The sequence below is a fragment of the Salvelinus sp. IW2-2015 genome, linkage group LG30, assembly GCF_002910315.2.
Source record: "Salvelinus sp. IW2-2015 linkage group LG30, ASM291031v2, whole genome shotgun sequence".
NCBI classification, from domain to species: Eukaryota; Metazoa; Chordata; class Actinopteri; order Salmoniformes; family Salmonidae; genus Salvelinus; species Salvelinus sp. IW2-2015.
Window position 1 is genome coordinate 13,334,715 of NC_036869.1, and position 18,000 is coordinate 13,352,714.

At 43.6% G+C, this 18,000-nt stretch overlaps 2 protein-coding genes across 2 annotated transcripts in view; both read right to left on the reverse strand.

The window, feature by feature from the left end:
- LOC111955087 (synaptic vesicle glycoprotein 2A-like) overlaps positions 1–8,211 on the reverse strand; it is a 23,624-nt gene extending 15,413 nt beyond the window's left edge. The window contains exons 1-3 of the mRNA XM_023975163.2: positions 7,913–8,211; positions 1,489–2,265; positions 937–1,116 (exon numbers count right to left, since the gene is read on the reverse strand). Coding sequence (XP_023830931.1) covers positions 937–1,116; positions 1,489–2,090 — 782 coding nt within the window. The 5' untranslated portion in view covers positions 2,091–2,265; positions 7,913–8,211. The remainder of the gene's footprint in view (positions 1–936; positions 1,117–1,488; positions 2,266–7,912) is intronic.
- Positions 8,212–10,183: 1,972 nt separating this feature from the next.
- LOC111955223 (splicing factor 3B subunit 4) lies at positions 10,184–17,180 on the reverse strand. The gene is made up of 6 exons (XM_023975382.1): positions 17,086–17,180; positions 16,087–16,215; positions 15,188–15,730; positions 12,412–12,579; positions 10,921–11,082; positions 10,184–10,543 (listed from the first exon to the last, which is right to left on the reverse strand). The coding sequence occupies exons 1-6, from the start codon at positions 17,117–17,119 to the stop codon at positions 10,371–10,373; spliced, it is 1,209 nt and encodes a 402-aa protein (XP_023831150.1). The 5' UTR covers positions 17,120–17,180; the 3' UTR covers positions 10,184–10,370.
- Between the last annotated feature and the right edge of the window lie 820 nt (positions 17,181–18,000).

Here is an 18,000-nt window from a genome sequence, read left to right on the forward strand (position 1 = left end):
ATATGAAGAGTGGTACCAGTGATGTGTTGTGTTGGATTGCCCCAAACATAAACGTTTGTATCAGGACAGAAAGTTACTTTTTTGCCACCTTTGCAGTTTTACTTTAACCGCCTTATGCAAAACAGGAAGCATGTTTTGAAAAATAAAATCTATAAAGGCTTTCTTTATTTCACTCTTTCATTTAGGTTAGTATTGTGGAGCAACAATGTTGTTGATCCATCCTCAGTTTTCTCCTATCACAGCATTAAACTCTGTAACTGTTTTAAAGTCACATTGATTGGTCTCATGGTGAAATTCCTGAGCGGTTATCTAACTCTTTGGCAACTAAGTTAGGAAGGACACCTGTATCTTTGTAGGACTGGGTGTATTGTATACACCATCCAAACTGTAATAAATAACTTCACCATGCTCAAGAGATATTAAACGTATGCTTTTATCCTCCTATCTACCAAATAGTGCCCTTCTTTGCGAGGCATTGGAAAACCTCCCTGGTATTTGTGGTTGAATCTGGTGCTGGAAATTCACTGCTCGACGAATATTCAAAAATCATGTTAAACACTATTATTGCACACAGAGTGAGTCCATGCAACTTATTATGTGACTTGTTAAGCAAATGTTTACTCCTGAACTTATTTAGGCTTGCCATAACAAAGGGGTTGAATACATTTACATTTGAAGACATTTCAGCTTTTCATTTTTAATCATTTGCTAAAAAATTCTAATAAACAGTAATTCCATGACATTATGGCTATTGTGTGTAGAGCGATGAAACACAATTGAATCCATTTTAAATATGGCTGTAACAAGCAAAATGTGGAAAAAGTCAAGGGGTTGTGCAATACTTTCTGAAGGCACTGCAACTATATTAATAAGCCTCTTAAGCCCACCTGCATCTGTGTGTCACCATTCACCATCCATCAGTTTTCAGAATCTTACCCAACACCAGAAAGTAGTCTGCATAAGAGAAAGGTGCTGTAGCCCTGAACAAAGGAGGAGAAGAAGGAGAAGACGCTGTTGATGGAAAGACAGATAAGAAGGGACTGGCGTCGGCCGATCCGGTCAGCGAGCCCACCCCACACGAATGCCCCGACCACACACACACACACACACACACACACACACACACACACACACACACAAAGCTCAAGGGCAGTGAAAGGGGGAGGTGCGGGATGGAGGAGGCTATTTATAGATGGTTTTCCCCTTTATGTGAGAATGAACTCTCTGTCAGCGGAAGAAGAAGGAACCTGTCAGGAGACAGACAGACGTGTCTGAGAGACAAGATCAAAGCAAGCTGCAGAGCATGCTTTACCGCAGAACGACAGGGTTTAATTGAATTTGCATTGGGACCGATAAAACCCCCCACATTTGACACTCGATCAGAGAAATACAGTCTTCAACACGCTCCCAAAAATGTTAAGGGTTCACTTATCTAGCATGTAAATCAATCAAATCAGTTAAAAAGACACAGTTTAAGGGTCACACTTACCCAACATGCCCTTGCTTTCCTCTGACAGACACATATCCTTCTCGGCGCTGGGGAGCACAAAACCCACCACAAAGATCTCCACACCGTCTGCCATGAGCGCCAGCCCCAGCACAAAGTAGAGGGTCCACTGGAACTTCCCATGGCCACACTCCTGCAGGATGGTCTCGTACTGCTGGGCTAGCTCTTCTTGGTCCTTCCGCCGCTCCCCCTCAAACTGTGCCATGTCCCTGAACTGCTGCCCATCTCCCCCTGCTAGGCCGTCAGCAGCCTTGCTCGAGTCAGCGCGGGGAATGCCCTGGTACTCGCCCTCGTAGATCTCGTCGTCTTCGTCGTGACCTTCTGTGGAGTCGCTGTGGCCACCTTCATCGTCATTGGCTGCCTGGCTGTCGCCCCGGTAGTAACCACCGTCCTGCCCCCCAGGCACTACAGGGTAGTCATCGTCGTCGTTTTCCTCGAAGCGGGCATAGGAGCGTTTGCTGTACTCGTCGGTCATCTTGTCCACACCGCGGCCCACTTTCTTGGCCGCCTGGCGCTTGACCTCTTTGGCAATGTCTTTGGCGCCCTTTATAAAGGCTGTCTTGTTCTGATAGCCGTCCTCCATTATTGAAGTGTTGAGGAATCTCAAAGACAGGGTTTATCACCTGAAAAGTAGGTTGTGAACTCAGGAATCTCTGGGGAGTGTTTATGTCAGGTAGCGTTCCAGTTTACCCTCAACAGGGTGGCGGAGAGTTGAGCTGAATTGGATCACAGGGCCCGCTCTGTGATGGACAGCTCCTCTACAGAGGGAAAGCGCAAACACATTGTCAGTCACATGGACCATACTTCAGAATCAGGGTTGGGGTCAATATAATTGTAAACAAATACTGTATAGTTTAAAACATGTTTGAAACCATAATTGTGATCTAATGGAGTCCTTGCATCCATCCCTCAGCTCTTTATCAAAACAAGTGGCGGGGGTAGCAATTTGTTGTTTTGCGAATCGCAGATTGCCCCTTTAAGTACCATTCCATCTCTATAATGCTCAATAAATGAGTAAGCCTGTTACTGTTGCTAGGGGGAGAGTATTTCTAAGCAGTTGCCAAGCAGCATCTTATCTCAATTTGCACTCTCTGAACTGATTAGGAATGGCTGTTCTCCTGTTGACATATTGTGTCTGGTGTCCATCTGATAACAACTCAACACCAGGGAAACTATAACAGGGACATACTGAAAAGGGTAGCAGCAATTCCTATTGGACTGTGGATTCATGGATAAGTCAAAAGCAATATTTTTTCAAACATATGGAAAGGACATTTGAAATCATATAAAGTAAGAGAATGAATCCAAATGTGTATTATTGCAATGCACAAATAATGTTGCTTTTGACTTATACTGTTTTATTTGAAAATGGCCTCTCTCACATGTTAAGATGCAGAATCGACCATACTGGAAGTAAAAAGCCTGTAAAATGTGGATAACACTTAGTGAAGAGGTGACTCCGGGATGCTGGCCTTCTAGGCAGAGTTCCTCTGTCTAGTGTCTGTTCTTTTGCCCATCTTAATCTTTTATTTTTACTGGCCAGTCTGAGATATTGGCTTTTTCTTTGCAACTCTGCCTAGAAGGCCAGCATCCCGGAGTCGCCTGTTCACTGTTTTCAGCTGTGCTAACATTATTTCAAAAGGGTTTTCTAATGATCAATTAGCCTTTTAAAATGATAAACTTGAATTAGCTAACACAACGTGCCATTGGAACACAGGAGTGATGGTTGCTGATAATGGGCCTCTGTACGCCTATGTAGATATTGTACTAAAAATCAGCCGTTTCCAGCTACAATAGTCATTTACAACATTAACAATGTCTACACTGTATTTCTGATAAATTTTATGTTATTTTAATGGTCAAAAAATGTGCTTTTCTTTCAAAAACAAGAACATTTCTGAGTGACCCCAAACTTTTGAACAGTAGTGTATATATATATTTTCATCAATCTACACACAATTCTCCATAATGTCAAAGAGAAAATAGGTTTTTATAAATGTTTGCAAATGTATTCAAATGAAAAAACATGAATACCTTATTTACATAGGTATTCAGACCCTTTGCTATTAAACTCTAAATTGAGCTCAGGTGCATCCTGGTTCCATTGATCATCCTTGAGATGTTTCTACAACTTGATTGGAGTCCAACTGTGGTAAATTCAATTGATTGGACATGATTTGGAAAGGCACACACCTGTCTATATAAGGTCCCACAGTTGACAGTGCATGTCAGAGCAAAAACTAAGCCATGAGGTCTAAGGAATTGTCCGTAGAGCTCAGAGACATGATTGTGCTGAGGCACAGATTTCCTATTTAACCTTTATTTAACTAGGAAAGTCAGTTAAGAACAAATTCTTATTTACAATGACGGCCTACACCAGCCAACCCTGGACGACGCTGAGCCAATTGTGCGCCACCCTATGGGACTCCCAATCATGGCCGGTTGTGATACAGCCTGGATTCGTACCATGGTGTCTGTAGTGACGCCTCTACCACTGAGATGCAGTGCCTTAGACAGCTGTGCTACTCGAGAGCAGATCTGGGGAAGGGCACCAAAAAATGTCTACAGCATTGAAGGTACCCAAGAACACAGTGGCCTCCATTATTCTTAAATGGAAGAAGTTTGGAACCACCAAGACTCTTCCTAGAGCTGGCAGCCCAGCCAAACTGAGCAATCTGGGGAGAAGGGCCTTGGTCAGGGAGTTGACCAAGAACCCGATGGTCACTCTGACAGAGCTCCAGAGTTCCTCTGTGGAGATGGGAGAACCTTCCAGAAGGACAACCATCTCTGCAACACTCCACCAATTAGGCCTTTATGGTAGAGTGGCCAGACGGAAGCCACTCCTCAGTAAAAGGCACATGACAGCCCGCTTGGAGTTTGCCAAAAGGCACCTAAAGGACTCAGAACATGAGAAACAAGATTCTCTGGTCTGATGAAACCAAGATTGAACTCTTTGGCCTGAATGCCAAGTGTCACATCTGGAGGACACCTGGCACCATCCCTTCTGTGAAGCATGGTGGTTGCAGCATCATGCTGTGGGGATGTTTTTCAGCGGCAGGGACTGGGAGACTAGTCAGGATCAAGGGAAAGATGAATGGAGCAAAGTACAGAGAGATCCTTGATGAAAACCTGCTGCAGAGCGCTCAGGACCTCAGACTGGGGCGAAGGTTCACCTTCCAACAGGACAACATCCCCAAGCCCATAGCCAAGACAACGCAGAAGTGGCTTCGGGACAAGTCTCTGAATGTCCTTGAGTGACCCAGCCAGAACTCAGACTTGAGCCCAATCGAACATCTCTGGAGAGACCTGAAAATAGCTGTACAGCAAAGCTCCCCATCCAACCTGACAGAGCTTGAAGATCTGCAGAGAACAATGGGAGAAACTCCCTAAATACAGGTGTGCCAAGATTGTAACGTCATACCCAAGAAGACTCAAGGCTGTAATCGCTGCCAAAGGTGCTTCAACAAAGTACTGAGTAAAGGGTCTGAATACAGGGTCAGAATACTTATGTAAATGTAATATTTCAGTTGTGTATTTTTAATACATTTGCAAACATTTCTAAAAACCTGTTTTTGCTTGGTCATTATGGGGTATTGTGTGTAGATTGATGAGGGGAAAAAAACAATTGAATCCATTTTAGAATATGGCTGTAACGTAACAAAATGTGGAAAAAGTCAAGGGGTCTGAATACTTTGCGAATGCACTGTATATACGCTGAGAGACAGTTTCCTGTTCCCCAAAGTCAGATTTAAAATGGTGGCCACCATTAGAGAAGGTGGGAATATTTTGATACAATCAACATCACAGATAACAATATTATTTGGGAGCCTTTTATCTACAGTATGTCTGCCTATCACAGCAGTAAACGTGCAATGGTCTCTTTCTCTAAATGTGAAACAAATAAATATAGCATTTATTAGTATAGCATTGGATTTTGTAAGACAATGATGAATAGATGTGTTGATACAAGAATCAAAAAATTTTACAGAATCAAATGGGTGGGTCAAATTGTAATTGAGCTTCAAATTCAATGTTTCAAACTGGCTGCCCAGTGGGATGGTCTATATGTCCTTGTCATTTTATTTTTCTGCTTTTTACAATTCATTATTATCTCAATCTATGGACGTGGCCACATTTTCCTTGACAACATAATACCAAAAGCCCATTGTACAAGGCTGAAACCCAGTAACTATATGTATTTTGTTGAAACAGCTGTCCACTTCATCTTTGACAAGGACTGGTGATAAGCTCTAATGCTCTTCTTTACCTATAATGCCATTTTGGGGTGTTTAAAGCGATGACTGCCTTAAATGGCTAATGAGGATTATTAATCCTCTCATGTCATGTGTTGGGATTATACGAAGGGAAAACAAGAGTGAGAGGATTAACTTTTTGCATCAAGACTGTGTTCAGAGAATCAGATTGATTTCAAAGCTTTGGGAGGATCGAGACTGTGAGCAGCTGGTAGGGGAGAGAAACATCTAGAGAGTGATAGTGAGAGGGAGGAGGAAAGCAAAGGAAGTGAGACAGGACATGATAGAATGCACAGACAGAATGGAAGAGATAAATTGAAAAAAGGGGAGATAGAACTTGAGAGAGAGAGAGGAGAGAGTGAGGAGAGAGAGAGAGTGAGCGGGAGAGAGAGAGTGAGCAGAGAGCCTTCTTCAGGGAATTCCTTCCTGACAACAGGGTGGCAGACAAAATGATTAAAGAGCCACTGGGTGACCCATTAGCCTAAGAGGTGCCTGCCAAAAGCATCAAGAGAGAGGATGAAACTGGGAACAGCAATGACAACACATCCATCTATTTAGAAAAACACTGTCGCTGTAAATATACCCACCAGATATGCTATATTTTAGTCAGTAACGTCCACACGGTTGCACATGTGGGGTCAGAGATGGGGACAAGACTCACTTTAACACATATTGGTCCTAAAATGCAAAACCTGCTTTCCTGGCGTCCCAGTACTTTACCATAGCGATTCCCTCACACCATAAAACACTCCTAATGGCTGCACTGGGGTGCCATTCCACTTCTCACATGAAGGTGACAAATTCAAGGGGGTAGTCCGACCACGACCTGAACCAGAGGCCCTGTGACTGTCAGTCCCAACAGTCCAATGTCCCCTTGACAAGTTCATTGGGTAGCCTGGGTAAAAGATTGAAAGGAATGTGAGTCTTATTTAGTTATTTCTTGCTTTTCTAAAGTCTACCAACCTTGCCACCAGGCATACCAGCTAAAATAGATTGACAAGCTAGCTACTCTAACTTGATATATAGCCTGCAACGGCTTCTTGGTAGCTAGTTATGAGAGATTGGGAACCTATCTGGGCTAGCTAACGCCAACTTCATAAAATTGCTGTGGCTTGTAGTATTACAGAGATTTTTTTTAATATTTTTACCAACTTGTGGGGACACGTGCCACTGGGCATGACGCCTCTGCATGCCAAAAAATCTAAATCTACAGGCACTATATATGCTAATTATGTTGTGCAGGCATGATTATCTTAATGGTCAAGGAAATATGTATTTGTTAAGGGAAATAGTAAACCCGTTGAACATTAGCAACAAATGGCGCCATCTGAGACAAGGTCGTCATAGATGGAGGCAAAGCATGCACATGTCTTGGCTTGCCAAAAGTAGCGCGGCTTTAATTCGACCTCAATATGATGGTCCATCTGAGATCTTTGCAAGGTCACACATGTACGTTTATTATGTCAGAAACTGTCTGCCAATAACTTGCATTACGGACGGTTGGCATTCAGTCGACATGGAATCCCCCTCACCAACACAATCACGATGAATCGCCTTCGTGAAGGACAATTGCAAAATTATAACACATTTGTCAAAACACAAGGCAATACGACTGCGAAAATTAAGATAGTATGGTAGTAATATAATTTATTTTGGGGTAGCCAAAAATTCAATATTTAACTCAGTACAACAAAAGCAGCAACAAAAGCAGCGCGTCTTTTACAAATGGCTTAAAGCAATTAGCTCAATTGTTGATCTAAATTCAATATTCAACATATTATTTTCGGTAAAATAAATTATTTAAAACCGAACGCAGTTCCAATCTCATTATTTGAAGATACATGGCATTGTCGTGACTGCATTTTTACGCAGGGCTGCGGGATGATGTGGATATAATGTTAGACAGGATACTGTCATGTTAAATAGGCAATAAGAAATATCAACAATTTGAGTCTAAATCGACGCATAAATAGATAGGCTACATTTCAATAAAACGCAAGATTATTTTCACACCCTAAATCGTGGCCCGTGCGCAATATATTTTGGGATGCACGCACATCCAGATAACAACGGGGTAACGTTAGGCTTATGTAGGCTAATTATAACTAATTTGTTGAGTTTCATTTTAGTAAAGGTAACAGGATCATCTCACCGTAATTATGGATTTGGCTTTCACTATATCCCCAGCTTGAATTGTGTCCACAGGATGACAGTACGTTTGATGCTGCTGCTGCTTCTCAAACGTGGATAGGCTCCCCGTAACCCAACTGACTGAAGAGGAAGCGTGAAGCGAGAACCAAGAAGCACCACCTCAGTGGGTACCAAACGTAGCATCGTGGATCCCCTCCCCCCCATCGAACATTTCTGGTCCTCGGCATAAATAGACCATTCACGCACCTTGCCACGGTCTATCTTATTGGTGCTATAGTGTTTCTCACGTGAATCATTTATCTTAACCCGTATTTCAAACAATTTGAAAGTATTAACATCCATTTTGTTTAGATGTTGCCTACCACACCCTCTCATCATCCCACACACCCAACACTATTCGAATCATGTGTAGCCTACATGTGAAAGCAAGCAACCATCACGTGTAGCCTATTTATATTCATAACATGATGGTATGTTTGTTTCAAATCGACTAATGTATGCTAGGCTTTAGCTGTATTATGTCTACATACTCTAAATTAAAATGATCTTTACCACGCATGCAAACATGTATAGCCTATACTAGGAATTGCCTCCCTTTCAGTGATAGCCTACACCCAAGGTACCAATACTTGTATTACTCTGCTCCAATTCAATGGTCGCATAGAACAGCTTCGATATGAGCTGTAAAAAAAAATATATATCGTTGAAACATGACTCATAGTTATCCCTAATCAACAGGCGATATCTGAAACAATGTTTTCCATGTAACTGGACATGTCTCCCTGAGCTGAATATCAAAGTGACACCCCCATAATTCTCTACCCCCCACCCACCTGCTCCTGTTTCTATGCCAACCACTGGTCCATTCCATATAATGACATCATAGACAAGATGCTGAAGAAACCAGTAAGCTTAATAATTAAGCTTAAATTATTTAATACCCATGACTTGCCTGCACAGCTCAGTTAGGCAGAAAATATCAGTTATTCTACCGCTATGAAAATAGCTAACATATTTTTAAGGGGGGTTTAATTTACCAATCTAATATTGTGTTTTAAGCATCTTCGTTTGCATGTGTTAAACCTCATAAGAACTGCTTAATAATTCAAATGTAAATATCATAGGTCAGGATGAGTACAATAAGTCTCATTCATAATGTAAGGGAACATTATCCACCTAAAAAAACAGAGAAACACTTTTTTCACACCACTTTGATAAAGCTACCACTGGAATGTTCTTTTTGTAGCAGGTTAGGACAATTAACGCAGCAGGTTAGGAGACTGAGGTTAAGGTTAGGAAAAGAGTTAGGGTTAGCAACAACAAAAAAAGCTCTCCTAACCTGCTATGAAAATCACTACCGGTCGTAGCTTTATCGAAGTGGCGTGAAATGAGTGTATACCTAAAAAAACAGATACCCTGAAACCGGAAGAAACCCCTGGAAGATTCTCACGACCAGAAGACATTTTCCCTCAACCTTGTTTTATTGTTGTTGACCTAGGTTTGGGCTGACACACTTAATATCCTGTCTCCATGGTCAAGCTAGGTTGGGTCCAGCCACAAAGAACTTTGTGTCCATTTCTGATGATTCTAAAGACACATTTTCAGCCGATTTCAGTCCCCGTTTTCAACTGGGGCTTGGTGGTATCAACCAATTTTAATCTTCAAGAATCAATATCCTTCATTTAAATGATCAAAAATTGCTTAAAATATCAGAGTAGGATTATGCAGCCCTATACATCCTCCTCCATAACCCACAACATCAGACAAGTGGTATCTGCAATAACCATGGCAACAGACTGAGTGAGAACCACATTCAACATGGAGGCAGCACAGATATGAATGTTTTTTTTCTAGTTTGGAAGCATATATAAATATTTGTAACCTACTCAAAGCTTTCCCTCAAAGCACTGCCTATAGCAACATTGTATTTGGGGGTTTATAAAAAAGACTTAAGGTTTATATAGGCAAATACGTTTTATTTTCTATTTGGTCTGGAACCTGTCAACTGACTTGTGCTTTGTCTGGTCAAAACATAACCTTCTCATTCATCTTGTCATTATGGACATGCCTCACCTTCTCTCCTGGCTACCAATGGTCTCAAACAACTGGCCTTTTGATCACATTTGGAGTTTCTAACCTATTCAGGAGATCAACTACATGCTGTGTCTTATGTTTGTACTAGGAAAGCACAAGTTAATTGACATGATGCATGTTCTGAATTAAATCTCATCGAAGAAAACTGAAATCACTTGACATCAATTGAAAGACCCAATTTGTTGTATTAAAAACCTTTATTCCGAACCTTTGTTCGGGATCTGTACAGTGAAGAAAATGTTTTAAAAATGTATTATAAAAAAAAATAATGGAGCTACACCACGTCTCCAAATTGTACTTTGAAAAAAAGAAAAAGAAAGCTAAATGAAAGCATGGTCATGCGCCTTGCTGTGGTCCTCCGTAGTCTATGGGGGCATTGGTCCTCTCATGGGGCCTCGAGGTGGGCCACCGGGGGGCCTCGGTGGCATTGGAGGCCCCCTCTGGAAGCCAAACGGAGGCGGACGAGGGGGACCCCCACCGTAGCCTGGTGGGGGCATGGGGGGAGGGGGTCCTCTCATGCCTGGATGCATGGGATGACCTGTGTAGGTGGGGGGAGAGAGAGAAGGGATTCACACAATTAGATATTATCTCATACACCAGCACATTTCAACAAGGATATCAGGAAACAAACCTCTTGGATATCCATACAATTTATAAATGTCTTTGTGTCCCTTTAGACAAATATGTAAAAATGTTTGTTTACAATATATATATTTTGTTTAAGTCCAACATGGACGTACCAATTGCAGACTGTAGCATTAAACTAAGAAAAATTGTGATGCAAAACAATTTACCACTTTTGGTTTCATGAATCAGGAGACAACTAACAGGCAATTAATTATCCAACTTTGAGATTAACTACTGAACCTTATTGAGTTGAATTGACCCCTAGCCTTGTGAAGGCACAGCACTTACCCATGGGATGCCCATAGGGCCCTCTCGGTGGCATGCCCATGTGTGGATGAGGGGGCATGCCGGGGGGTGGAGGCGCCCGGTGCTGGTTGGATCCTGGGGGGCCCGGTGGAGGCACCATACCTGGGGGATGGCCATGAGGGTGCATAGACATCTGGGACATTCCTGTTGGACATGAACAATATAATTGGTGGTGGTCCTCAGTAGCTTAGTTGGTAGAGCATGGCGCTTGCAACACCAGGATAGTGAGTTCGATTCCCGGGACCACCCATATGTAAAATGCATGCACGCATGACTGCATATACACTACATGGCCAAAAGTATATGGGCAACTCTTCAGATGAGAGGTTATGGCTATTTCACCAACACCCGTTGCTGACAGGTCTATAAAATCGAGCACACAGCCATGCAATCTCCATAGACAAACATTGGCAGAAGAATGGCCCGTACTGAAGAGGTCAGTGACTTTCAATGTGGCAAGATCATAGGATGCCACCTTTCCAACAAGCCAGTTGGTCAAATTTCTGACATGCTAGAGCTGCCCAGTCAACTGTAAGTGCTGTTATTGTGAAGTGGAAATGTCTAGGAGCAACAACAGCTCAGCTGCGAAGTGGTAGGCCAGTCAAGCTTACAGAACGGGACCACCGAGTGCTGAAGCGTGTAAAAATCGTCTGTCCCCGGTTGCAACACTCTCTACCGAGTTCCAAACTGTGTCCGGAAGCAATGTCAGCACAATAACTGTTCGTCGGCCATGACAAGCCTAAGATCACCATGGCAAAGCCAAGCCTTGGGTGGAGAAGTGTAAAGTTCGCCGCCATTGGACTCTAGAGCAGTGGAAACACATTCTCTGGAGTGATGAATCACCCTTCACCATCTGGCAGTCTGGTGGTCTAATCTGGGTTTGGCAGATGCCAGGAGAACGCTACCTGCATGAATGCATAGTGCCAACTGTAAAGTTTGGTGGAGGAAGATTAATGGTCTGTGGCTGTTTTTCATGGTTCAGGCTAAGCCCCTTAGTTCCAGGGAAGGGAAATCTTAACGCTGCAGCATACAATGACATTCTAGACGATTCTGTGCTTCCAACTTTGTGGCAACAGTTTGGGGAAGGCCCTTTCCTGTTTCAACATGACAATGCCACCATGCACAAAGCGAGGCCCATACAGAAATCGCTTGATGAGATCGGTGTGGAAGAACTTGACTGGCCTACACAGAGCCCTGATCTCAACCCCATCAAACACCTTTGGGATGAATCGGAACACAGTCTGCGAGCCAGGGATAATCGCCCAACATTTTGGAATGAGATGTTTGACGAGCAGGTGTCCACATACTTTTATTAATGCACCTCATCACACACATGTTCTCTTTCCTTACCAGAAATAGCAGTACCTTAACATTTCACACACTACAATTTAAACTCCAATATTTAACAATCTGGGCAAGCTTTTCCTGACTGTTGTACTCAATCCAATTATATGGTCGGGGTGAGTGACTTACCCGGGTGCATGCCCTGGTGGAAGGGTGGCGGGCCGGGTGGGGGGCCTGAGCCCCCTCCCTGGGGTCCTGGTGTCCCTGGGGCCGGGGGCATGGTCATGCCGGGGGGCATGCCAGGAGGCATGGATCCAGGGGGTGGTACAGGAGGGAAGGCACCAGGAGGGGGCATGCCTGGAAATTAGGATCAGAGAGAGAAATTGCAACAACAAAAAAGCTGAATTGAAATTATCTTGATGTAGATGTTTTAATGTTGTGTTGGTGTTACGGAACAAGTTATAGTCAAGGTATTGTGAAGCCAACATCAAATTTTCACATTGAGGAAAAACACGTTTTTGTCATTCTTACTCTTACAAATCTACGGAGCACGGTCTGACTATATGATTACTATCTAAGTACCCCCACAAAATACCTGAAGGATTTAGGAAGTTGTATACTGGACCCTATTCCAACTACTGAAAGAGCTGCTTCCTGTGCTTGAACATAATAAACGGCTCTCTATCCACCGGATGTGTACCAAACTCACTAAAAGTGGCAGTAATAAAGCCTCTCTTGAAAAAGCCAAACCTTGACCAAGAAAATATAAAAAACTAAAATCGGCCTATATCGAATCTCCCATTCCTCTCTAATTTTTGGGGAAAAGCTGTTGAGCAACTCACTGCCTTCCTGAAGACAAACAATGTATACGAACCGCTTCGGTCTGGTTTTAGACCCCATCAGAGTACTGAGACTGCACGTGCGAAGGTGGTAAATTATATTTTAATGGCGTCAGACCGAGGCTCTGCATCTGTCCTCGTGCTCCTAGAACGTAGTGCTGCTTTTGATACCATCGATCACCTCATTCTTTTGGAGAGATTGGAAGCCCAAATTGGTCTACACGGACAAGTTCTGGTCTGGTTTAGATCTTATCTGTCGGAAAGATATCAGTTCGTCTCTGTGGATGGTTTGTCCTCTGACAAATCAACAAAATTTCGTTGTTCCTCAAGGCTCCGTTTTAGGACCACTATTGTTTTCACTATATATTTTACCTCTTGGTTATGTCATTTCGGAAACACAATGTTAACTTTCACTGCTATGCTGACGACACACAGCTGTACATTTTCATGAAACATGGTGAAGCCCCAAAATTGCCCTCCCTGTAAGCCTGTGTTTCAGACATAAGTGGATGGCGGCGAATGTTCTACTTTTAAACTCGGACAAAACAGAGATCTTCTGTTGAATCTGACAATTAATCTTGATGGTTGTACACGAAGCACTAAAAAAACTTCAGTTAGTGCTAAACACGGCTGCTAGATTCTTGACTAGAACCAAAAAATTTGATCATATTACTCCAGTGCTAGCCTCTACACTGGCTTCCTGTTAATGCTAGGGCTGATTTCAAGGTTTTACTGCTAACCTACAAAGCATTACATGGGCTTGCTCCTACATATCTTTTCTCATTTGGTCCTGCCGTACATACCTACAGGTACGCTACGGTCACAAGATGAAGGCCTACTTACTGTCCCGAGAATTTTTAAGCAAACAGCTGGAGGCAGGGCTTTCTAATAGAGCTCAATTTTTATGGAATGGTCTGCCTGTCCATGTGAGAAACGCAGACTCGGTCTCGACCTTTAAGTCTTTATTGAAGACTCAGCTCTTCAGTAGGTCCTATGATTGAGTGTAGTCTGGCCCAGGAGTGTGAAGGTGAACGGAAAGGCACTGGAGCAACGAACCGCCCTTGCTGTCTCTGCCTGGCRGGTTCCCCTCTCTCCACTGGGATTCTCTGCCTCAAACCCTATTACAGAGGCTGAGTCACTGGCTTACTGGTGCTCTTCCATGCCGTTCCTAGGAGGGGTGCGTAACTTGAGTGGGTTGAGTCACTGATGTGATCTTCCTGTCCGGGTTGGCGCCCCCCCCCCCCGGGTTCATGTCGTGGGGGAGATCTATGTGGGCTATACTCGGCCTTGTCTCAGGATAGTAAGTTGGTGGTTGAAGATATCCCTCTAGTGCTGTGGGGGCTGTGCTTTGGCAAAGTGGGCGGGGTTATATATTGCCTGGATGGTCCTGTCCAGGGGTATCGTTGGACGGGGCCACAGTGTCTCCCGACCCCTCCTGTCTCAGCCTCCAGTATTTATGCTGCAATAGTTTGTGTTGGGGGTCTAGGGTCAGTCTGTTATATCTGGAGTATTTCTCCTGTCTTATCCAGTGTCCCGCACGAATTTAAGTATGTTCGCTTGCTCGCTCTCCCCCGCTGCTGCTTCAGTTTCAACTGTTCTGCCTGCGGCTATGGAACCCTGACCTGTTCACCGGACATGCTACCTTGTCCCAGACCTGCTGTTTTCAAATCTCTAGAGACATCAGGAGCGGTAGAGATACTCTGAATGATCGGTCCTGAAAAGCCAACTGATATTTACTCCTGAGGTGCTGACCTGCTGCACCATTTACAACCATTGTGATTATTATTATTTGACGCCGGTGGTAATTTACGAAAATGTGAACATCTTGGCCATGTTCTGTTATAATCTCCACCCGACACAGCCAGAAGAGGACTGGCCACCCCTCATAGCCTGTTTCCTCTCTAGGTTTCTTCCTAGGTTCCGGCCTTTCTAGGGAGTTTTTCCTAGCCACCGTGCTTCTACATCTGCATTGCTTGCTGTTTGGGGTTTTAGGCTGGATTTCTGATCATCACTTTGTGACATCAGCTGATGTAAGAAGGGCTTTATAAATACATTTGATTTGATTGATGAAGCTGAAATCAAATTCTTTAACCCTGGTGCACACACACACACACACACACACTTACCAGGCATGGACATCCCAGGTCCCAGGGTGGTGAGGACAGGCGTTGAGGCAGAGGGGGGAGGCGGTGCATCTGCGAATAGCTGATGCGGCCGGTCAGCCTGCGAAAGCGGGTTCTGAGCAGCTAGGAGGCGTTCAGCAGCCGAGCCGTGCCGCTCGCCCTTGGAGTCCTTCTTGAAGGCATATGACACCGTAATTGGTCGGTTGCACAGGTACTGGCCATTCATGGCCTCGATGGCCGCGTCAGAGGCATCGAAACTGGCATAGTTGATGAAGGCGTAGCCCTTGGAGTTGCCAGTGTCCGGGTCGCGCATGATCTTGGGCGTCTGGAGTATGACCCCAAAGGCGCTGAACGTGTCGTAGAGGAGTTTCTCGTCAATCTCCGGGTCCAGGTTACCGATGAAGATGTTGGCGCCAACATCCAGGTTCTTGTTGTGCGCTGAGGCCTTGTTGACACGGATGGGCTTGCCGTATAGTTTAATCATGTTCATAATCTTGATGGCGTAGTCCGCATCCTCTTCACTGAGGAACTCAACAAAGCCATAACCTTACGAAGGGGTGGGGACAGAGGAAAGAATAACATTCAATAAGACTAACAGTTATATTTCTGATCAGCATTTTTTTTTTGCAGGCTATTTGTCTCTAAATGAGTCTCCAAAAATGACACGACATCAACAAGTGACGCGTTTGCTTTTATAGCATAGACCTAATCTACAATGATCTGTTTCTTTGCATAGGCTAGTTTGACAAAGTTCTTATTTTTTAAACATGAGTGCGCCACCTTACCATGTGAAAGAAACCCTGGGGTTAGACAACAAAGTGTAGCATATCTGGTTTGTCTTACTGATGGTATGTGTCCGTTTTGTTACCAATGCGTTGTTTATGAGTGTGTGTGTTACTTACCTTGGTGTTGTCCAGTGACTCTGTCTTTGGGCATGTGTGTGTTGACCACAGGCCCAGCCTGTAGGAAGAGCTCCCACAGCAGTGGCTCAGCCACTTTCTCATCCAGACCACCCACATACACAGTGGCATCTAACGTGACAGAGAGAGCAAAACATTAAGTGGATGGGTATAAGCCCATACATTAAACCTTGTTATGGTTCCATGCCATACAAGATATTTTCAAGCCGTGCGGAAATGACTACCGTTACCTGTTTTTAGCAACACTTCTATGTTGGGAGCTATATCGGTTCCTATTGCTTACATTACCGAACATTGCACAAGAAAGCATTACATCTACTTTCCACGCATACGCTGCAGTTACATCACGTCTTTGGTTCAAGAGCACAAACCCTGCAAAACGAGCGCAGTTTTGCCAAAGACAGGGACGGTAAGTAGGGTGCAGCCTAACGGTTGAGAGCGTTGGGGGCAGTAACCGAAAGGTCCCCGGTTTCACTGCACCTATCCGGTGTGTGACAAAAAATATATATTAAAAAAATCGCTATGGATAAGAGCATCTGCGGAATTACTTAAATGTTGCTGAATGTAAAAATTGTGTGCGCCCAACGCGCGAAGTCAACCAAGGCTAGGAACATGTCCAGCTAGCTAATGTTACCCTCTTTGAGCCAGTCCCATTTAGATATATGGCCGTGCCATGAGCTAGCTAGCTACCCATTCATAGCCCGGCGGATTCATTAGAGACAAATCGGACGAGTCTGGCAGGACATAAAAATACATAGCTAGCTATCTAGCCTGTTACAATACATATGGCAAACGTTGGCTTGTAAACGAGCTTTGTTTGGCAATGGAATTGAGTCACACAGACAAGGCATATGGCTAGCTACGTCTTCATTCAGCTAGATTTATAGCTATAATTTTCAGGCCATTGGTTCAGATGTAATGGAAACTACTCGTATGGATACGTTTGATGAAGTTCATAGTAAAATATAAAGACGTATCTACCTTGGTTACGCTCCGAAATCGGTCCTGCCGCCATGTTAAATCCGGCGTGAGGGCAGCGTTATGCGGAAGTTGTTAATCTGATGGGCAAGAAACATATCCGGCAAAACCAAAGAACGCAATTAGTTCAAGTCGCCCTCTAGTGGTGGGCTGTCTGTACCGGTGAGCTGTCATTCAAGATGCAGCTGCCCCCACACACATATTATTATAACGACACTCTGCTAATATCACATTTCACTATTTTCTGTATTTTTTGCCAATATCGTGCTGAATCGTGCATTCTTTATAGGGTCAAACTACAGTTAGTACATCCATTTTTGGATATATAAATTAATGATATATACCTATTGAGTCTTGAAGAATAAAACGTATGAATGAATGCCTCATGAGCTTAGTCGTACCACATCAGAACCCAAAATATAAGCTTGTTTTACTCCAATGTCTGCAAACAATGTAAATGTAAACAAACACTGTATAGCCTCAAAACATGGTTGAAACTATAATATTGATATCATGGATGGTCAGTCCTTTCTTCAGGCCCATCCCTCAACTTTTTACGAAAACAGAGGCGGGGGATAGGGGGGAGGGGGATCTGCTTTGTTATTGTTTTGAATTGTGGATTGGCCCTGTAGAGCAGGGATTATCAACTAGATTCAGCTGCTGGCCAATTTTTTTCTTTAGCAGATGGTCGGGGGGCTGGAACATAATTACAAATACATTGTAACATTTTCATAGGCCTATACCTTTGTCTCTGCCTGTTTTGACAATGTATTATAATGGTATCTCTTATTATGTCTTACTTTCGGGTTCAGGCTATGCACTTCTGTGTAATTGTCAATGGCTGTCTAACAGTGACTGTCTTAATGGAAACACCTGTGAAACAGGCTCCTCGAGTTTACATCTCACTTGAGCGTGACT